General features: G+C 34.0%; 1 protein-coding gene across 4 annotated transcripts in view; it reads right to left on the bottom strand.

Annotated features, from left to right (window-relative positions):
* The window catches only part of IQCB1 (IQ motif containing B1), a 71987-nt gene that overhangs the window by 28271 nt on the left and 19918 nt on the right, over positions 1-23798 (bottom strand). For all 4 annotated transcript variants that reach the window (XM_074404269.1, XM_074404267.1, XM_010352406.3 and 1 more), the window contains 6 exons: positions 23563-23656; positions 22015-22114; positions 13575-13753; positions 11674-11783; positions 10028-10137; positions 4355-4497 (listed from right to left, as the gene is read on the bottom strand). In XM_074404269.1, the coding sequence (XP_074260370.1) occupies positions 4355-4497; positions 10028-10137; positions 11674-11783; positions 13575-13753; positions 22015-22114; positions 23563-23656 (736 nt within the window). The remainder of the gene's footprint in view (positions 1-4354; positions 4498-10027; positions 10138-11673; positions 11784-13574; positions 13754-22014; positions 22115-23562; positions 23657-23798) is intronic.

Genomic DNA, 23798 nt, shown 5'->3' with positions numbered 1-23798 from the left:
CTTTGTGAACAAGCAAGCACTCAGAGATTTCATCACTACCAAACCTGCTCTACAAGAACTCCTGAAAGAGGCTCTACACATATAAAGGAACAACCAGTACCAGCCACTCCAAAAACACACCAAATGGTAAAAGAGCATCAACACAATCAAGAAGCTGCATCAACTAACCCAAAAAACAGCCAGGTAGCATCAAAATGACAGCATCAAATTCACACATAACAATACTATCCCTAAATGTCAATGGACTAAATGCCCCAATCAAAAGACACAGATTGGCAAATTGGATAAAAAGCCAAAACCCATCAGTGTGCTGTATCCAGGAAACCCATCTTACATGCAAGGATACACAAAGGCTCAAAATAAAGGGATGGAGGAAGATCTACCAAGCAAATGGAGAGCAAAAAAAAGCAGGAGTTGCAATTCTCATCTCTGATAAAATAGACTTTAAAGCAACAAGGATCAAAAGAGACAAAGAAGGACATTACATAATGGTAAAAGGATCACTGCAACAAGAAGAGCTAAAGATCCTAAATATATACACACCCAATACAGGAGCACCCAGATACATAAGGCAAGTTCTTAATGACTTACAAAGAGACTTAGACTCCCACACAATAATAGTGGGAGACTTTAACACCCCATTGTCAATATTAGACAGATCAACCAGACAGAAAATCAACAAGGATATCCAGGACCTGAATACAGACCTGGAACAAGCAAACCTAATAGACATTTACAGAACTCTCTACCCCAAATCCACAGAATATACATTCTTCTCAGCACCACATCACACCTACTCTAAAACTGACCACATAATTGGCAATAAATCACTCCTTAGCAAATGCAAAAGAACAGAAATCATAACAAACAGTCTCTCAGACCACAGTGCAATCGAGTTAGAACTCAGAATGCAGAAACTAACTCAGAACCGCACAGCTTCATGGAAACTGAACAACTTGCTCTTGAATGTTGACTGGATAAACAATGAAATGAAGGCAGAAATAAAGATGTTCTTCGAAACCAATGAGAACGAAGACACAACATACCAGAATCTCTGGGACACATTTAAAGCAGTCTCTAGAGGAAAATATACAGCAATGAGTGCCCACATGAGAAGAAAGGAGAGATCTAAAATTGACATCCTATCATCAAAATTGAAAGAGCTAGAGGAGCAAGATCAAAAAAACTCAAAACCTAGCAGAAGACAGGAAATAACTAAGATCAGAGCAGAACTGAAGGAAATAGAGACACAAAAAACTCTTCAAAAAATCAATAAATCCAGGAGCTGGTTTTTTGAAAAGATCAACAAAATAGACAGACCACTAGCCAAATTAATAAAAAAGAAAAGAGAGAATAACCAAATTGATGCAATAAAAAACGATAAAGGGGATATCACCACAGATTCCACAGAAATCCAAACCATCATCAGAGATTATTACAAACAACTCTATGCACATAAACTAGTAAACCTGGAAGAAATGGATAAATTCCTGGACACCTGCATCCTCCCAAGCCTAAACCTGGAAGAAGCCGAAACCCTGAATAGACCAATAATATGGTCTGAAGTTGAGGCAGCAATAAAGAGCCTACCACCCAAAGACAAAAACCACATGATTATCTCAATTGATGCAGAGAAGGCTTTTGACAAAATTCAAGAGCGCTTTATGCGAAAAACCCTCAATAAACTAGGTATTGATGGAACGTATCTCCAAACAATAAAAGTTATTTACGACAAACCAACAGCCAATATCATACTGAATGGGCAAAAACTGGAAGCACTCCCTTTGAAATCTGGCACTAGACAAGGATGCCCTCTCTCACCACTCCTATTCAATATAGTACTGGAAGTTCTAGCCAGAGCAATCAGGCAAGAAAAAGAAATAAAGGGTATCCAAATTGGAAAGGAGGAAATCAAATTGTCTCTATTTGCAGATGACATGATTGTATATCTGGAAGACCCCATCATCTCAGCCCAAAATCTCCTGAAACTGATAAACAACTTCAGCAAAGTCTCAGGATACAAAATCAACGTGCAAAAATCACAAGCATTCCTGTACACCAGTAACAGACTTCAAGAGAGCCAAATCAAGAACGAACTGCCATTCACAATTGCCACAAAGAGAATAAAATACCTAGGAATACAACTAACAAGGAACGTAAAGGACCTCTTCAAGGAGAACTACAAGCCATTGCTCAACGAAATAAGAGAGGATACAAACAGATGGAGAAACATTCCATGTTCATGGTTAGGAAGAATCAACATCGTGAAAATGGCCATACTGCCCAAAGTAATTTACAGATTCAACGCTATTCTCATCAAGCTACCAATGACCTTCTTCACAGAACTGGAAAAAAACACCTTAAACTTCATATGGAACCAAAAGAGAGCCCGCATAGTCAAGTCAATTCTAAGCAAAAAAAACAAAGCAGGAGGCATCACACTACCGGACTTCAAACTATACTACAAGGCTACAGTAATCAAAACAGCATGGTACTGGTACCAAAACAGAGATATAGACCAATGGAACAGAACAGAGGCCTCAGAGGAAATACAACATACCCACAACCATCTGATCTTCGACAAACCTGACAAAAACAAGCAATGGGGAAAGGACTCCCTGTTTAATAAATGGTGTTGGGAAAACTGGCTAGCCATGTGCAGAAAGCAGAAACAGGACCCCTTCCTGACACCTTACACCAAAATTAACTCCAGATGGATTAAAGACTTAAACATCAGACCTAACACCATAAAAACCCTAGAAGAAAATCTAGGCAAAACCATTCAGGACATAGGTGTAGGCAACGACTTCATGACCAAAATGCCAAAAGCAATGGCAACAAAAGCCAAAATAGACAAATGGGACCTAATCAAACTCCACAGCTTCTGCACGGCAAAAGAAACAGTCAGTAGAGTGAATCGGCAACCAACAGAATGGGAAAAAATTTTTGCAGCCTACCCATCTGACAAGGGGCTGATATCCAGAATTTACAAAGAACTAAAGCAGATCTACAAGAAAAAAACAAACAAGCCCATTCAAAAATGGGCAAAGGATATGAACACATACTTTACAAAACAAGACATACAGGAGGCCAACAAACATATGAAAAAATGCTCATCATCACTGGTCATCAGACAAATGCAAATCAAAACCACATTGAGATACCATCTCACACCAGTTAGAATGGCGATTATTAAAAAATCAGGAAACAACAAATGCTGGAGAGGATGTGGAGAAATAGGAACACTTTTACACTGTTGGTGGGAATGTAAATTAATTCAACCATTGTGGAAGACAGTGTGGCGATTCCTCAAGGACCTAAAAATAGAAATCCCATTTGACCCAGCAATCCCATTACTGGGTATATATCCAAAGGATTATAAATCATTCTACTACAAGGACACGTGCACACGAATGTTCATTGCTGCACTGTTTACAATAGCAAAGACCTGGAACCAACCCAAATGCCCAACGATGATAGACTGGATAGGGAAAATGTGGTACATATACACCATGGACTATTACGCAGCCATCAAAAACGATGAGTTCACGTCCTTTGTAGGGACATGGATGAACCTGGAAACCATCATTCTCAGCAAACTGACACAAGAGCAGAAAATCAAACACCGTATATTCTCACTCATAGGCGGGTGTTGAACAATGAGAACACATGGACACAGGGAGGGGAGCACTACACACTGGGGTCCGTTGGGGGGAAATGGGGGAGGGGCGGGGGGGTGGGGAGGTGGGAAGAGATAGCATGGGGAGAAATGACAGATACAGGTGAGGGGACGGAAGGCAGCAAACCACACTGCCATGTGTGTACCTATGCAACAATCTTGCATGTTCATCACATGTACCCCCAAACCTAAAATGCAATTAAAAAAAAAAAAAAAAAAAAGAATATTGAAACCACTAAGAGCTCCCAGACCACACCTTATTATTAATTTCAGCTTTCTTTCAAAGGCGGCAAGAAGATGTCACAATGTTTGTATTAAGGAATAAGTTAAGTTCTGATGGCAGAATATAATAATATTCCAACTCCTTATTTCAATTCAAGTTTCTTTGTGTCTCTAACAGCTATCTTTATGCATAAATTTTTGTGTTTCTCTAATTTATCTGAATGATAAGAAAAGAAAACTGGTGGGGAGATTGTTCATCATCAATGAATAGGTCTGAATCAGAAAAAAAAGTAACTGTTTTTGAAGTCAGAAGATTTAATAAAATTTATCTGAAAAATAGACAAAAAGGACAAAAGTCCAAATTTTTAAAAAATCATCATGTAGCTAGAAAACTTGGTTTGTTAAAAGATAAGCTAAATATTCTTATATTTATAATGTAATACTGCCACTCACCTGGATGAACTATTTCCAGCATACTCAGCCGCAATTCTCGTGAAAGTCTCATGGCTCTCTGTCTTTGAAGTTGCAATTGTAATCTGAGGTCCTCTTCTTCCTTCTTCCTACTTATCTCCAGCAACATCTTTGTTCGTTTAGATCTGTGATATAAATAGTGTATTATACATAATTTTCATAAATCATATGTTTAAAAAATGTATGAAAAAATATATAACCTCACTAGTAATCAAATAAATGTAAAAAGATAATTTTATAAAAAAGGTAATTTCTAGTGTCACTAAGATACGATAAAATAGTTTGTCACCTGCTGCTGTTGTACAACCTTTCTGGAGAACTATTTGGATACATGCATTAAAAGTCTGGAAAAATATTTGAAGTATATAAATCAAAAGCCTTAAAAATGATGACCAATTAATTCCATTAGAAATAATTTTCTTAAAGAAATAATCAGATATATACGTACAAATTTATGTTAAAAAATGTTCTCCACAGTATTACAACAGTAACAAGTTGAAAACAAACTTTCCGTCTCACAACAGGGAGTTAGATAAATCGATACTGGTTCATTCACCTGATGGGATAGGATGCTATAAACTGTGAAAAAACAATATGTTCAAAGAATATTTAGTGACATGAGAATACACCGATGATCTAATGTCAGGTTAAAAAGAAAATCAGGATATAGAAGAATGATATCCAAATTGTGTCAAAAAATTTATATTTACTTACACAGAAAAATAAATAATTAAACAACATTAAAATTTCAAGTGATTTTTACTGTATAATGTGATTACAGTTGGTCTTTATTTTCTTCTTCTGCCTACTTCTCAATTACTGACAACTGAACATTACTTTTCTAACTGGTTATGAAAATTTTCATGTGGCCACAAACATATAATTATCATTTCCATATTACCTGTTTTTATTCATCAAAATTTCTCCTTAGCCATTCCTAATTTTTGTTGCTTCCAATATCACTATGTAAGGAGACTACAAGTGGTCAGTTTACAGTAAATATACTCAAGATGCTTTCAGATATCCATAGAGAAAGAAAACAAGAATAAGAAGAGAGGCAGAGTAAACAACTTAAGTTTAACTGTATAAATTTAATTTTTTATGTGTCCCTCAAGAACATTTTCTTTTAGATCTTTTTCTTAGAATTAAATGTAAACAAATGTGGTACCTTGACTATAACTCTGTACTCTTTTTTTTTTTTTTTTTTTTTTTTTGAGATGGAGTTTGGCTCTTGTTACCCAGGCTGGAGTGCAATGGCGCGATCTCGGCTCACCACAACCTCCGCCTCCTGGGTTCAGGCAATTCTCTTGCCTCAGCCTCCTGAGTAGCTGGGATTACAGGCACACGCCACCATGCCCAGCTAATTTTTTGTATTTTTAGTAGAGACGGGGTTTCACCATGTTGACCAGGATGGTCTTGATCTCTCGACCTCGTGATCCACTCGCCTCGGCCTCCCAAAGTGCTGGGATTAGAGGCTTGAGCCACTGCGCCCGGCCAACTCTGTACTCTTAAAAGCCAGAAGTCAGCCGGGCGCGGTGGCTCAGCCTGTAATCCCAGCACTTTGGGAGGCCGAGGCGGGTGGATCACGAGGTCAAGAGATCGAGACCATCCCGGTCAACATGGTGAAACCCCGTCTCTACTAAAAATACAAAAAATTAGCTGGGCATGGTGGCGTGTGCCTGTAATCCCAGCTACTCAGGAGGCTGAGGCAGGAGAATTGCCTGAACCCAGGAGGCGGAGGTTGCGATGAGCCGAGATCGCGCCATTGCACTCCAGCCTGGGGTAACAAGAGCGAAACTCCGTCTCAAAAAAAAAAAAAAAAAAAAAAAAAAAAAAAGCCAGACGTCATTATAGTATAGTTAGAGAGGATTATGATGATTTTCAACTCAAAATAGTTTATTTTGATACAATTTTGTAATTATTTTGATTAAATTGTTTTGATAAAATTTTGTATTTGTGGTTGTTTCTCAAAAATTCTTAACTTTCATCAATTACAACTTAAATTTTCTCTAGCTTTCTACTTAGGACAGAGTAGAGGATTTATTTGTTTTGAAACTTCTTTCTTAACCGTATTATCAAAAGTAGAGAAGACCTCAAAAGTGTAGGTGTATCAAAAGGTTCTAGAGAAGATGTAGGGCTAGTTGAATAGATCTAAGTGTCTCTTGCTCTTTCTCTTTGTGAAAGTTGGAAATGAAGTAGGTAAGGGCCTCTCCCTTCCCAAAGAATAGCTGATAGCAACTTGCCTCTTCTACAGAACTTCTTCACCTCAAAACTTCTGGGTTATATAGCATGCAGATAATAATGTTTTATCTTTTACCCATTCACAGAGGGTAAAAGAGAGCAGGCTCTAAGCAGAGTCTCCTTTCAAACTGTTTTTTTAAAAAACTACCTCTGGCTAGGCACGGTGATTCACACCTGCAATTCCAGTACTTTGGGAGGCCAAGGTGTGTGGATCACCTGATTTCAGGAGTTAGAGACCAGCCTGGCCAACATGGTAAAACCCCATCTCTACTAAAAATACAAAAATTAGCCAGGTGTAGTGGTGTGTGTCTGTACTCCCAGCTACTTAGGAGGCTGAGGAAGGAGAATTGCTTGAACCTGAGACCTGGAGGTTGCTGAGATCACACCACTGCACTCCAGCCTGGGTGAAAGAGTGAGATTCTGCCTCAAAAGAACAAACAGTAATACCAAAAAACTACCTTTGTTTCTAACTTCTAATTGGTTATAGATTATAATGTCCAGCGCTACATTTTCAATATTTTAAATATACTATTAATATGGAAAACAGAGTAATCATTAAAATTGCATTGCTAGAATATTTAATCTGTCAGAAAACCGGGTTTGGGAAACAATTTAGGCATGTAGGCTATGAAATATGGGAAAAATGAAAAGACTATGGAGCATGAAGGTGAAGGTAAAATACAAATCAGAAAGACAGGATAAAAGTGAGGTTTGGTGATTTAAATACTGACTAAATTGTAAACAGGTGTGCTTATTGGATTCATATGTTTTATTTTCATGTTCAAAAACATTTATTAGGAACTGATGTGATTGTGAATGTAATTCCCCTATTTATTATTAAATAACATCTAGTTAATTTTGTTAAGAGTTTCTATAATCACTAAAAAATTAAAGGATTATTCTTCCAACTGGTTACTCTGTAAGAATTAGCAGGAACTGGATCATCTGGCATGTGTATTATACTCCTGAAAATGAAATGACTGATCAGATATCATATTCTGAAAATAAGTAAATTCCATGATTCACATTTGATAATATGAATTTTAACCATTAAAGTGGGAGTTGACCAAACTTTCTGCTGCCAAAACACTGTGCTTCAGAGAGAGAGAGAGAAAAAGATACTACTGCATTTAAGAAACTCAGTTTCAGGGGGAAATCAACAAATGTAATTAAAATACTTAAAAATCAGCACTATGACAGAGGTAGGTAAATTGTGAGGTTTCTCTAAGATAACTAGATCAGCTGTTAGCTGCTTCAGAAAATCTAACTGAAGAAGAGTGGTTAAGAGACCATAAAGTTTCTAAATATGAGAAATGACTAAATAAAAAAGAAACCACTATGAAAGTGTGTTAGCAAGGGTGTGACTATAAAAGAATGCCTCTTGCTGAATCTAAAACACACTAATCAATAATGGACCCATAAGCATGACTGGTGGGCAGTCCCTCTCCCAAAACCATGGGAGGGGCAAATTACTGAGATAAGACCTGAGCACAAAAAGACAGAAATAACCTTTGAAAAAAAGCCAAGCTACAAAGGAAGCAAGAGACATTTGCATGAACTGTAACAACTAATAGAAGAGGGAAGGTGCTGAACTGGAGCAAACTGAAAATTAAAAAATTAAATAGAATCCAACAGGTTAGAACTGCATTTCAGTATATTCTGGGACCTGAAATGCAAAATACTGGAAAGGCAACAAACAAACTGTGAGACTTAAATCATTTTTGCTTCACAGCTTATCTTTTTTAATGGAAGTATTTATAATTCTTCTTGTCACATAAAGAAAGCAATGGAATTTCTATTTTAAAATAATGGAATATTAGATTCCACAGTTACACTTCTAAGTAGAAAAAATCTGTAATCCTGGGCTACTTTTAAATAAAGATTTTAATATAGAAAGAGTATACAAACAAATTTGGCAACTATTGTGGGACTAAACATTAGAGCTGTGAATCCATGTATAGGGTTACCTTTAAATTTAAGATGACAGATAACTAAGAATGAAAGCAGGTAGAATCCTTAAGTAATACCTACTCTTTCTGGATTCACCACAGAAGGCAATACCAAGAGCAACTTAAATGCTTTGGGTAGAAAATATACACTGTGACTCAAAAAGTACTCAGTATTTCTGAAATTTATCTAACTACAGAAATCCTTAAAAAAAAAAAAAACCCAGCTTGTAAGATAGGGAATAAACTTTGAGTAATAATAGATGGATAATACTTGCATCTCATTAGTACTATCTATTTAATGCATGTATATGTCTAGCTAAATTTGTGTATTTTCAAAGACTGAAAGTGTACCATGTGCATTTTTCCTCCTACCATCTTCTAAGAAATATGCTAAAAACTTCGTATTATCTGAAATTTTACATTATATTGATAATACAAGTGTATGAACTATTATTCTCATTTTATAGACTGGAAGTTTGAAGCTAAGAGAGTTTGGGCATTGTTCAAGTTCACTCAGCCAATAAATTGCTGAAGTGAGATACAAACTTGAATCTGTTAAACTGTCAGGGGATGGATCACCTGGTATATACTAGGCACTTGATATATATTTAAAAACTAATTCTTTACTAATTCTTTTCTTTGCTACCAACAATATTCACACCCAGAGTGATTTTAATATCTCCAACCCTGTGACTACATGGTACATTGAACTATTTTTAAATGTTTTTTTTTTAAAAACAAAGCTATTTTTAAATGTTTTTATAACTGAAAAATGCATCTGCAGTTATTAAAAGAAGTTTCAGTTTTCTTTAAAAAATAGACTTCTGTAAAATGCTGGTTTTATTTTAGTGAACTAAAGCTTGGCTTTAAGTTAGGCTGCATGAAAAAGTCACCTCTGAAACAGTTCTTCTTTATCATACATAATCTAGAAGCTGAGTCATTTTTTGTTGTTCTGTCACCTCTGAGAATCTGGATTGGTTAATCATTTCAGAAAGTGAGCTATGTTTTCAGTATTTACTTTTCTGTCTACTTGAAATAAATGACAAACTATATCATAACGCAATGACCATATTCATCCATGCCATATTTATTCAGGAAAATAGTTAACATACTTAAATTCGTATCTATGCATATGTTATTTTATAATTATATAAACACAATTATGATAACTGCTGCTTTGAGGGTTTAATAATATAACTATCACTGGCTCCCTCTGTAGGCTTGGCTCCCATAAATATCTTCTTAAGTGGATAAAATTGTATATTTGATACATCAGATTCCTGTGTTATGTCCTTTGCTTTGAAAGTACATCTGGTTATTGGAGTATTGGAAACGTATGGGGAAAAAAATTGAAAAGATAAAAGAAACAAACTAGGAAATTAAAACAAAAATCACCTGAATTTCAATTCAACTATACTTTAGTAAGGTTCTTTGATCATCAATCCCCTCACCAAATTTTTTTTACCTGAAACTTCTCTGCAAAGCAATCACAGCAGATGGAAGCTTCTTTAATCTCTTTCTTGTCTGAAAACCCTTCCAATAGGCTTGAATCAAGCATGCTGCTTGATGTAGTTTCTGAAATTAAAAATAATTTAGAGATATATCTAGGAAGGTCTTTTTTTTTTAAGTTTACCTCTTAAAGTATCAGGTCAAGGCAAGTATTAATCTCCAGCTCTAACAAGATGGGTAAGAATATTAAACCTTACCTCCCAAAGGAGGTATGTTAGGCTTAGTAAGGCAATTTCTAGAACATATTAAATATATATCTAGTTAGCTCCAAATTCTCCCTGAATAATCTCACTTCCATTTCCTTTTCAAAGATTTCACAGTTCTGCCTGACCTTTCATAATCCTTTTTGAGATAACATGTTAATGTTTTTATTTAATAGGCAATCAACCTAGTTAGGTTCAAACTATAAGCTCTGTTGATCCTTGTGGATGGTTGCTTGAATCTCTGCTTAGTTCTGTAAGCCTTTGGAATGCTAGCCTCCTGACAGACCATTGGGCTTAAAAGGCCAACAAACTGTCTAAGTTCTAGACTGAATTCTGTCCCAGTTTCCTGTTTACTTAGTAGACTTCTGAGTCCTGAAATGGAATAGCAAAGGGTACAACTATTAATAATAAAATATAATTTTATGATTTTGTTACCTAATCAATATGAATTTGAGCACATGTATAATTTTGAGATTAACCTAAATTCTTGCTGGTTCATATATACATGAAAAAAGAAATTCCCTTCTTCTGTACTCTTTCTTCCAGGCTCTCCAATTCACTGCCCTGCCTTACCAGACTTCTTTTCATGGTTTCTGCTTGTATTTTTAAATTTATTGCCCTTTTGGTTTTGGATATACAATGTCACCCTTTCCTTTTCAATTAAAAAGTATCTTTAGTCATTTTAGATGTTTTCCATATTTGAGTCTTTATCTGGAAATCAGAAAGGTATATGCCTCTTCCTATTGGACTGGGCTATTTAAAGCCATCATTTTGAGTATACTAGAGGAAGTATGATGAAATAATCAATAACTTGCTGCCTCAAATTTCTAAATGTTTTTTATTAATAGTATTTCTTACACAAAGGAAAGGCATCATTGTTGTATCTCAAAGAACAAGAAGGGTAGCCATAGGCGATCATAAATATAGTTTGCTACAATCAGAGATTTTTTGGAAAAAGAAATTTAAAAGTTTAAATAGCTTATAGATAAAAGAAGATAAACATCAGAGATGGGGCTTTCATGAGAAATGCTGAATAAAACTGATGTGGCAGTATCTATAAGCAGATGTAAATGGGAGACTGAAATTACATTTTAGGGCAGGCTGAATAGCAGAGAGATACAATTTTGTAAAATTATATTTTAAAGATGGGGTTTTACTATGTTGACCAGGCTGGGCTGCAGTGGCTATTCACGGGTGTGATCATAGGGGAGTCTCCAATTCCTGGACTCAAGCAGTCCTCTTGCCTCAACCTGCTGAGTAAAAATTTTGAAGATATTTCTATTTTGGGGGTATTTTGCTTGAAGTTTTAAGAGAAAGTAAGTGAAGAATATTGAAGGAAAACTAAGGTTTAATACAGTCAGCAAATATCATGCAAGTTTTTTTTTTGGTAACTTAATACCTGCTCTTCTACTTCCTGATAGACCGTTGGGCTTAAAAGGCTTACGAGCTGTCTAAGTTCTTTACTGACTTCTGTCCCAGTTTCCTGTTTACTTAGTAGACGTCTGAGTCCTGAAATGGAATAGCAAAGGGTACAACTATTATTATAATAATAAAATATGATTTTGTTATCTAATCAGTATTAATTTGAGGCTAAAAAGTCTGGCTTAAAAACAAATGAAAACAAGATTAATCACATGATTTTTCATTTACCTTTTCTCACAGACTTCTAGGTTGAGGGGGATAGAATAACTGTGGTAAATCAAAAAGTAGAGATAGTTTTTTTTCTTTGTTTGAACATAAGTGTCTTAAATAGAAACATTGTAAAGATAATTACTATAAACACATATTCAGTAAATGCTTGCCCTGTGGAAGCATTTATGCAGATTATTATGAGTCACTATTAACTGAGAAATATTACTATTAGGTGAAGTGCTATAACACTAGGATAGTACATTTTCATGACAAAATAATACACAGTAGTAGTAAAAGGTACAAAGTAAGTACTGTTTCCAGGTTATGTAGAAATGATATATTATAATATATGTATTCAAAATAAATACGTAAGGCAAAATTGCCCTCTAGTGTATAATTAGGGAAACCACTATATGAATCTTTTAATGCTTTATACTCTCTTCAAGACCCAAGTTCTCAGCAGTATTAACAATTGTAAAGTATCTTCAGGAACCTGAATAAGTTCTGCTATTGAGATACATCAAAGAAAGGGAGAAGGATCCAATCATTATAAAATTCCTTTATAAAGACTTGTTGGACATTCACATTTCTTTAGCAATCCAATTACAGAATTGAAAAATGTCTATCTGGCACAATATCAACTAAAGAGCTCTATTATTGGTACTTTCCCTCTCTATTCCTACAATACCCTCAGTAATGACTAATACAAGGTACATTATTACAATGTCTTCAAAATCATCAAGAATGATAAAGACTTTCTAATTGTTTAGGTATTAAATGCATCATAGTATATTATAACCTTTAAAAATTCCCATATAGTATAACCCTATATTAATAAGTATATTTAATGAAATAAAACCCATTTCCTAACCACACTAAATAAGAAAAATAGATTATAATACATACATGGCTCTGGTCAGCAAAGAAATAAAACAAAGATAACATAAAACTTTGCTTGGCAATTACAAATACATATATATAAATATATATCTTTGGCACATTACCATGTCTTTCTTTCTGTATCTACAAAATAAGGATAAGTATCTATCCCATAAGATTGTTGTAAAGATTAAATATTTTAATGCATATAAAGTATATAGAACAGTGCCTGACACACAGTAAATGCTCAATTAAATCGAAGCTATTATATGAGAACAGAAATATACTGACTCCTTTCATCCTCAAAATTTCTGACTTTTAATTCACATATGTATTTGATTTTGGAGTTAAGGCAAATTTTTTCTATTTGTTTTTGAGAAAAGCCAGTGTTGAGTAATTATTAATAGTTCAAAATACCAAAAGGGCTACTGGCCTTTCAAGCACAACTCTATTTTCTCCACTAAAACTGGTCTTGATAAGGTCACTGATCTTTTTGGTCATTATTTTACTATACTATATGGTATATTCAACACACAACCTTTTCGTCAGAGAGGGAGTAAATATGTATTGCAACCTTACCAACAAAGTACCTACCACATGCCATCTGTATTGACATGAAGACAGCTGGATTATATAAAGACTCTGTCTTCTGAATTGGTATCTGTTGTGAGTTTTATCTACATAGTTCAGTTATTAACTCTTCAAAATATAAGAATTTTGTTTTTCATAAACCATCAATAAACATTTTCTTTTTGAGAATCCCATGAAAAGAAAGAATGAATGCAGTACCTTTGTAGCAGGCACTTTGTCTCAGTAAAATCAAAATTTCCTGATGGGATTCAGCCATCAACAGTAGGAGTTTTGTAGCAGTACTTCTTATGACTGGACTGGAAGTTGAAAAAAGCTTGAAAATAACTTCATCTAAAATGGAATGCAGGGCTTTTCCTCCTATTCTGAGTAAATCACCACTAATAGAAAAAAATTTTAAAAAGTACCATTACTAATTGATGCACAGGTATCACAACAAATTTAAAATAAAAGATTCAGTAACCTAATGCTAGACTGTGTCCTGATCCAAGAATATAACCACTTTTAAAAATACATAGGTTGATTCCAAGAATATATCATATTCAGTCACCTAATATTTATTGAATTTCTGCTATGTGCAAGGTACCATGTGTGCTAGGTACAATAGAGAATACAAAGTAGTCAAAGGACCTCTCCTTAGAGAATCCTTCAATCAAATCAAGGAGGAAAGGTAAATGTGCAAAATATTAAATAATAAATAATTCAAAAGCTTCAAGGCAATGATAAAAGTGAAATCAAGACAAGTACACAGTTAATTGTTAAATGAGGTACAAAGACAAAAATGCCATAGGAATTCTATCATGTTCTTAATATAGGAGAAACTTAAATCTTTCCTTGGTATTTCCTTCATTATACTAACATCTCACCTTGCATTACTGATGTCATGGAAAATTATTTAAAACTTAGAATTAGTCAAAAGAATGGGGTTAGTGAGTGTCCTTTCACTTACACCCTTAAGGAGCATGTGATTTTCTAGGCATATGTACCTCTGTTTTATTTTCTACTCACTATTAAAATATTTTACAATTCTGTAAAAATAGAGGTTGGCTGGTAGAAAACAATGCCAAAGATTCCTATCTAAGAACAATGTAAACAGAATCTTATTCAAAGCAATACAAATGATTTCTGTCCAGTAGACAAAGGTAATTCTAAAGGCTACATTGCTTTATAAGACATTAAAGCCATATTTTCCAATTAGCAAATTAAAAAAATATCTACAGCAAATTGATTTCTATGTTTCTTTGACAAAGCAACTCCATAAATCTATTTTCCTCAAATTCTCCTTCGAACCTGTATAGATATCTTACTTGTTCCCTCATTAGTTAATGAGATGAATAAAATTTTGAGCAGTTAAAATTTATATTTGTGTAAGACTCATGTTTGAGCTTTTTGAAAACTCTACTTTAGTAATGACTAAAATAATTTTGTTACGAGAAAAAGTGATCAGCAAGATACCTTAAATGTAAAAATCTTCAGGTTGAAAGACTTTATAAAGTTACCCAATCAAAATATGTGAGAATCTCTGACATTTACTTCTGTGCCACTGTGTCTTTTAAATAGTATTCCCTATGCCTAGGATGCTCACCCTTTCCCATCAGTCAATGTTATCACATCATTCAAAACTCAGATTAAAAAATATGCTCATCTCAGAAAGCCTTCCACAGATATCCCTGTCCCAATCTGGTCACATCTTTACACCATATCCTACCAAGAGTTTGTGAGTTTGTGCTATAACGTTAATATGCTAGTTTAAATGCTTTTAGATGCTCTTCAACTTCCTAATCTTAAAGACATCCTCTCTATACCACTAACTACCATCTTATCTCTCTGCTTCTCTTTTAATCCAAAATTCTCTGTCACCACTACCTCACTTCTCATTTCTCAAACCACTGCATCTGGTTTTCATTTTTTTACTATTTCACTATATTATCTTTGATAAGTTCATTTCATCAGTATAACCTCCAAATGTCAAGTCACATATATATTATATGTGATTATTTTCCTAGACTTGTTTGTATCTGATACTCTTTACCTATTCAGCTTCTGTAATACAAAGTTCTGGTCTCCCCTCTATCTTCCACCCATACTTTTCTGAGCACTCTTTCTCATTTGTCTTTATGGACTCCACTTCCCCAGTATAACACTAAAAGGTTATTCCCCAATACTCTGTTTTCAAGCCATTTCTTTTCTCTCTGTTCATACTTCCTACTGATCTTGTCTTCGTCATGTTTTTCATTACCATGTATAAGCTGATTTGTAAATCTGTAACTCTAGTCCAGATCTCTTGCAGAAGTCAGTTTACTTATTCACCTAATGGACATTTGAATTATTGCTAGTCCTTGGTTATTACAAATAAACCCCAATGGACATTTGTGCGTAAGTCTTTATATAGATACTTTTACTGACTGTTAAACTACCTATACACAACATAACCAACATTGAATTCATCATCTGTCTCACAAAACCAGCTCCTCATATATTCAACATACCACAGTCTGTCTAATCAATATAGAAAGCTTGGTATCATACCTGACTGCACGTTTTATTTTATCTACCTCATATCAAAACATTCACCAAGTCCTCATAATTTTTGTTTTTAATAGCTTTTTAAAAATATAATTGAGGCCGGGCATGGTGGCTCACGCCTGTAATCCCAGCACTTTGGGAGGCCGAGGCAGGTAGATCACAAGGTCAAGAGATCGAGACCATCCTGGTCAACATGGTGAAATCCTGTCTCTACTAAAAATACAAAAAATTATCTGGGCATGGTGGTGCGTGCCTGTAATCCCAGGTACTCAGGAGGCTGAGGCAGAATTGCTTGAACCCAGGAGGTGGAGGTTGCGGTGAACCAAGATCGCGCCATTGTACTCCAGCCTGGGTAACAAAAGTGAAACTCCGTCTCAAAAAAAAAAAAAAAAAAAAAAAAAAAAAAAAAAATATATATATATATATATATATATATATATATAATTGATATATCACAAACTGCACATATGTAAAGCATATACTTTCATCAGTTTGACATGTTTCACCAACATAAAACAAGAAAATGGATATATCCATCACCCCACAAAACTTCCTTGTATTTCACTGTAGTCCCTCTCTTGTTGTCTTCCCTATTATTCTATTCCCAGTTAACAACTGATTTGCTTTCTGAGAAACTTCCCTTCTATTACAATTTTGCTGAAAGGCTTTTTGTTAAAAAAAATTAAAATCAGTAGATGACAGATTTTGTCAGAAGCTTTTTCTGTATCTACTGTTATGTTTTTTTTTTTCATTTTTAGCTTGTTAACATAAGTTACAATGATTGACTTTAGAATATGAAACCAGCCCTAAATCCCAGGATAAACCAGACTTATTAATGATGTATTAACTTTTTAATATATTGTTGCATTTGACATTAAAATTTTGTTCAGAACATTTATATCTACGTTTATGAGTATACTGATGAGTAGTTTTCTTTTCTTATATCTTTGCTTTGTTTTGGTATCAGGACAATGGTGACCTCATAGAATGAGTTGAAAAGTATTTCCTCCTTTTTGATTTTCTAGAAAAGTTTGCTTAAGATTATTATTTCTTCCTGAAGTGCCTAATAGAATTTACTAGTGAAGAAGCTATCCAGACTTGGAGTTCTCTTTGTGGGAGAGTTTTTAGCTACAAATTGAAGTTTTCTTTATAGCTATCTAGAGTATATTTGGGTTATCTATTGCTTGAGTAAATTTTGGTAGTTTGTGTCTTTCAATAAATTTGTCCATTTAATCTAAGTTGTTGAATTTGAGAGCATAAAGTTTTTCATATTATTCCCTTGTGATATTTTTAGTATCTGTAGACTCTTGTGATGTTACCTCTCTAATTCCTGAGACTGGTCATTGTATTCTTTCTTTTCCTTTCTGTATTAATCTTGCTACAGGTTTCTTCTTTTCAAAGAACCAGTTTATGGTTTAATTTGTTTTCTCAAAGAACTTCAATCTTCTCAAAGAACCAGTGTATGGTTTCTCTGTCACTTTCTTACTATTTTACTGACTTCTTCTCAAACTTTACTATTTTCTTTCTTCTGCTTAGAGTTTAATTCCCCTTTTTTCCCCTACTTTATTAGAGGGGAAAGCTGAGGTCAATGATTTGAGATTTTTCTTCGTTTCTAATACATAGACATTAGTGATATAAAATTTCCCCTAAGTGTTATTCTGATTTCATTAAGAATTTCCCCAGAAATTATCACGCTGTGTTTTTGTTTCCATTCACTTAAATATAATGCCTAAGTTCACTTTTCATTTCTTCTTTGTCTTATGAGTTATTTGGATGAATGTTATTATTTCCCACATATCTGGGGACTTTATAGAGATCTTTTTGGTACCAATTTCCAACTTAACTCCATCGAGGCCAGAGAACATACTTTGTATAACTGAAATCCTTTTACATTTCTTTTTTCTTTTTTTTTTGAGGCACAATCTCACTCTGTCACCCAGGCTGGGGTGCAATGACATGATCTCAACTCACTTCAATCTCTGCCTCCTGGGCTCAAGTGATTCTCCCACCTCAGCATCCCCAGTAGCTGGGACTAGAGGCACGTGCCAACATGCCTGGCTAATTTTTATACTTTTTGTAGAGCTGGGGTTTTGCCATGTTGCTTAAACTGGTCTCAAACTCCTGGACTTAAACAATCTGCTCACCTCGGCCTCCCAAACTGCTGAGATTACAGGAGTGAGTCACCGTGCCCGGCCTCCTTTATGTTTCTTGGGACTTTATTTATGGCCCAGAATATGCATCCTTCTCTGTAAATGTTCCATATGCATTTGAAAAGAAGATGTATTCTGCTACTGTTTGGTAGAATGTTTTTAAAATGTCAATTAGGTCAAATTGGTTGATATTACTGTTCAAATCTTCTGTGGACATACTAATTTTTTGTCTACTTACTCTATTAATTATCAAAAGAGGCATATTAACATCTTTTGCTTTAATTGAGGATTTATTTCTCCTTGCAGTTCTTGTCAATTTTTGTTAGTATATCTTAAAACTTTATTAGGTCAATAAACACATCCTCTTGATGAACTGACTTTCTTATGATTATGAAATAACCTTCTTTAGCACTAGTAATATTCTTTGTTCTGTAACTTAATCTGATACTAATACAGGTACTTCAACTTTCTGTAGTATACGCATGGTGTATCTTGTTCCACCCCATTACTTTTAACCTATTTGTGTCTTTATATTTAAGGTGCATTTCTGGTAGACAGCATGTAGTAGGCTTGTACTTTTTAAATCCAATCTGTCAATCTGTCTTTTAACTTTAGTTTTTCAACATTTATATCTAATATAGATAGGTTCAAATCTACCACTGGGCTTTGTTTCTCCTTTGTTCTTTTTTTCACTGTCTTCTTCTGGATTGCCTATTTTTTAATGATTCATTTTTATTGCCTTTGTTGGCTTATCAGCTGTAAATTCTTTGTTTTGCTATTTTCTTCATTGCTTTGAGGCTCAAAGTATGTATCAATGTATCACAGTCTCATCACTTATCACAGTGATAATATACCACGTCATGTATAGTATAAGAGCCTCACATCAGTATGCTTCCATTTATCTCCTCCCAGCCTTCATGCCTTTGTTGGAATACATTCTACTTCTGCATGTTTCTCAAATACATTATTATTTTTGTATAGGCAAATATAGATATATTAAAATAATATAAGAAAAACAATCTTATATGTTTAAGTAATCGCCATTTCTGATACTCTTTATTTCTTTATGTAGATCAATTTTCCTTCTGGCAGAAGGACTTCCTTAAATATTTCTTGTAGTGTCGGTCTGCTGGCGATTTCTGAAGAAGTATTTCATCTTTGCTTTTGAATACTTTTCTGCTGAGTATAAAATTCTAGTTTGACAGTTTTCTTTTTTAGTATTCAACTGTCTTTTTACTTGTGTTGCTTCTGATAAGAAAGTTGCTGTCATCTTTATCTCTATTTCTCTATATAATGTTTTTTCATTTCTGGTTGCTTTTAAGATTTTCTCTTTGTCACTGGTTTGAGCATTTTGATTATGATGTGCCTCCATGTGGAATTTTCTTCATATTTATTGTCCTTGGGGTTTGATGACCATTTTGAATCTCTAAGTTTACAGTTTTCATCAAATTTGGTAAATGTTCAGCTTCAAACTTTTTTTCTGACCCTACTGCCTACTTTGCATACTCTGATTACACCTATGTAAGGTTGCTCAAAGTTGTCCCACAGTTCACTGATATGCTTTTCTTTCCTTTTCTTCTTTCTTTTTTGTTTCATTTTGGATAGTTTCTACTAAGAGGCCTTAAAGTTCACTAATCTGCAGTGTTAATCTGCTGTTAATCCCATCCAGTGTATTTTTCATCTCAGATATTGTAGATTTCATCTCTAGAAGTTCACATTGAGTCTTATATGTCTCTGTTAAACTTTTTGAATATATGGAATATGGTTATAATAACTGGTATCCTTGTCTGTTAATTCCAACATATGTATCAGTCTTGATTAACTAATTCTTCTTATTTTAGATTCTGTTTTCTTATTTATTTGCATGCCCAGTACTTCTTTACAGGCAAGATACTGTGAATTTTATCTTATTGTGGCTGATCAGAAAAAAAAAAAAAAAAAATCAGTGCCAGCAAAATGAAATCACCTGTTGAATTGTAGTATATTTTGTAGCACAGTCATAACTGTAGAATCTATCAGTTTGATAGAAACAGTCTTTTTGTAGTAACAAAGAAAAAGAAAAAACAAGTCATCAAAGCAAATATTCTGTGATGACAAAAGTGAGATTTTTCTCATCTTTTTTAAAGCCAAATGAAAGCATAACCATTTCTAGTGAACTTCCTACCTTTGAATAACCTACAATAAAAAAAGATTTTCAAATAAAGGCAGGTTCAATAACCATATGCAGTTAAGTTACTTGGAAACAGTCTGACCCTTTTGGGTCTTGCTTTTATGATCTGAAATAGTGCTCATTCTAATGCTAATTATTCCTGGGTAAAACCTTCCTGAACATTGTATCCAATGACCCACTCTTTATCAGCCACCGTTTAAGCTTTCCAGTTTGGCTGCTAGAAACAGGCACTATTTCTGGCCCTGTGTGAGCTCCTTGCACTGTTCGTATTAATCCTTTGGGATTATTGTTTTCCCTGGCATTGGGTAGTTCCTTACATGTATGTGCAGATCAGTACTCTACTTAATACTTGAAGGATACCCTCTGCAGATCTCTGGGGTTCTCTGTGTGTATAGGTCTCTTCTTTAGTATTCTGTATTGTGAACTCTAGCCATCTTGTTCTCTCCAGATTCTGAGATCGCTTCAATTCAAGTTGGCTGGGATGCCTCTACATATACTTTAACCTGGAAACTCTCTCAATACTGATACAGCAATTCTAAGATTCACCTCGTTTATTCTTTTTTCTCTGGGCTGACTTTCTTTCACTGACTGATGTCCCGTTACTCAAAAAATTATGTTTCATGTTTTTGTCCTTTTTTTCATCCCACTATTCCATCTTGATCAGAAGTGGAAGTAAAGTCCTGATAATTATATATAATTCATTATTTTAAAAACTTCATTTCCCAGGTACCAATGCCCAAGGACAAGATTTCATTACTTCACTTGGATTAGTATGATTGCCTTTTTTGTCTAGAGTTTTCTTCCCCTTAATCTTTCCTTCGTATAATCACCAGAGTGACAAAACTGAAATGTAATCTGACTACTTTCATCTACTTTAAAAATCTTCAATGGTCCCGTGGCCTATAGGATAAGACTTCGTTTACTTAACACAGCATATAAATTCATGACTTTGAATCTCAACTGAGCTTGCTAGCCACCTCCCTATACGGAACTTTAAATCCTAACAATGAATTTGTACCTACTTTTCATCCTCAGCATGTTGTTTCTTATCTCTGTGCTTTTGCTTATGTTGCCTGGAAATACTGCTTTCTCTTACTCCTTTTCCTCCCTGGCCAATATATCATCTTTGAAGTTTCATCTCAGATATTACCTTCTCCAGGAACCATCTCCCCTCAGTTTGGGATAGAAGATCCTTTAACATTTATGCTCACCCTTAACATTGTAACTTAATGTATTATGATATAATGATGTTTGTGTGTCTGTCTTTTCCATTCTATTGTAAGCTCTTTGACAAGGTTTATAACTTAATCAACTCTATAACTGCAATGACAGACATAGCAGCTGCATAATAAATTCATAGTAAACTAAAAGAATGAATTATTTCAATTGTGTATACTCTGCCCTTCCATTTTAATCTGAATAATTGTCAGTTGCTTCTTTTACACCCTTCTTGACCATCTATAAAAATATCAATCTTGAAGCTTATTAAATAAATGTGATTAAACATTTTTTGTTGTGATCTCAATATTTTTCTTCAGATATCGCACTAATTCTCTTTTTTAAGGCTGAGATTTGCGCTAAAACCTTCTTAAGCTCTTGGATAAGGTATCAATTTGATAATAAATTTCCAGTCTTTTGTAGTATATCAATTTTTTTTCTGAAAGACAATGGTGAGGGAGCTTAAGCATTATATACAAATCACATACAATCAATTTTAGCAAAATTGGAATAAAATTGGTAATGTTTCTGATTAAAAAAATAAAAAAATCAGTAACATTTTATAAATTCATGTCACCTGTTGATCTGTAGTATATTCTGTAGCACCGTCAAGACTGCAGATCCTATTTGGACATTGTCAGCTTGCAGTAAGTGTAAGAAATGATCACTTCGTAGTACTAAAGGAAAAGAAAAAAAAAAGAAAGATTAACACAAAAATTTTATGATAACAAAGGAAGGTTTTGTTCTTTTCAAACCAAATCAAAGTAGACCATTTCTGCTAAACTTTCTGACTTTGTATACTCTACCATAAAGGAGATTTTAAGATGTAAAATTCATGGTAATTTTAAATAGACATAAATAAATCATTCCATTTTTATGAATATAGTCAGAGAACAGGCATAAATACTAAGCTAAAGTCTATTGTTATCTCTCTTTAAATCAAAAATAACATATCCTAAATCTGAATCTATTTTCCTACCAATGAATTTCAGTGAATAAAAACAAATTTCTTGCAAAGACAGACTATCAGGGGATGGAAATGGCACAGATGACTATAACTGGTTGCTTATATCCTTAAAAAATTTAATTTTGTGACACATTGTTTTATATAATAATGAATACATCAACTACAAAAATTTCCTTTTATTGATTTGTAATCTTTAAGCTCTAAGCAGTCAGTTATAATGATTTAGCATTGGATACTTACACAAGTTGCTTAACCTCTTAGAAACTATTTCTTCATTTCTTCATTTGTAAAACTAGAAATAATAGCTCTCAACATGAACTAATGTAAAATGTCCTAGAACAGGGAATGTTTCTAATAAATGTCAGTTTCCATTCCACTGTATGTTCAATAACTGAGCATAACTACCAAAGGTATTAGTTATACTAACTGAAAGTAGTTGCCTTTGGAAAATGGGAAATGGAATGGGCATAAGGGCCAGGGATTGTCTGTGTGTTTTAATCATCCTTACGGGACTACTTGACTCTCTAAATTATGTGCATGCATGATTCTAAGGAGAAAAGCTCCAAGTAAAATTTCAGTTCAAGTATTACTTAAAAAAATTCTTATAGTGTTGCATCTATATTAGATGAAATTTTTCAAGAGAGTAGAAAGAGTGCCATCAATGTCACTAAGAATTATTTTCTCAGTCTTAAGAAAACACAATACAGAACTTATATATGTTTCTGTTTCTCAATGTAAACAAAAATATCCTATAACTTCCAAGTTCGCTAAAAGGTCATTACATAAAAGCTTACACTTATTTGGATAATTAGGCTATATTAGTTAAATCATATCCACCCTGAATGTAGGGATTTCTCTCACAGTAGGTCTAAAATACTGCAATCTTTTAAGCTTAAAAGTTATTTTCAGGAATAAACTATTCAAATTATAATTTATCTTTATCTTAGATTTGCTAAACAGAAAAAGCTATTGTCGATGTTGGCTGTGTAAAACTGGAACATCCATTCTAAAAAAAAATGTAAGCTTATTTCAACATGGTTTCATTTCAGTGTGGTTATCTATATATTTAATGTGGCATTTATTTTTGGAAAAAAAGATCAAACCGTTAGCAGTTGACTCTACAATAGCTATTAGTTACATTAACATCTTTTCTCTTACCATTCTGAATAAGTTCAACATGGCCTCCCACAAGCCAGAAGAGAGAATCATTCACAATTTGGAAAAAGTGTAGTAATTCATCTTTTTCTTCAGCCTTAACATAAAAGATAAGCCCAGTTTACTTTTCTATCATTTTTTTTTTTTTAAGAAGACTTCTCTCTGGGGAGTTAGAGGATACAGTTTCTGGATCTAACTTAGCTATTTATGAGGAACATGATTTTGTTGCCTTTAGTTTC

This window comes from Saimiri boliviensis, chromosome 8, assembly GCF_048565385.1.
Source record: "Saimiri boliviensis isolate mSaiBol1 chromosome 8, mSaiBol1.pri, whole genome shotgun sequence".
Classification (NCBI taxonomy): Eukaryota; Metazoa; Chordata; class Mammalia; order Primates; family Cebidae; genus Saimiri; species Saimiri boliviensis.
Note: the sequence above shows the minus strand (reverse complement) of the source record. Positions and strands in the feature narration are given on the sequence as shown.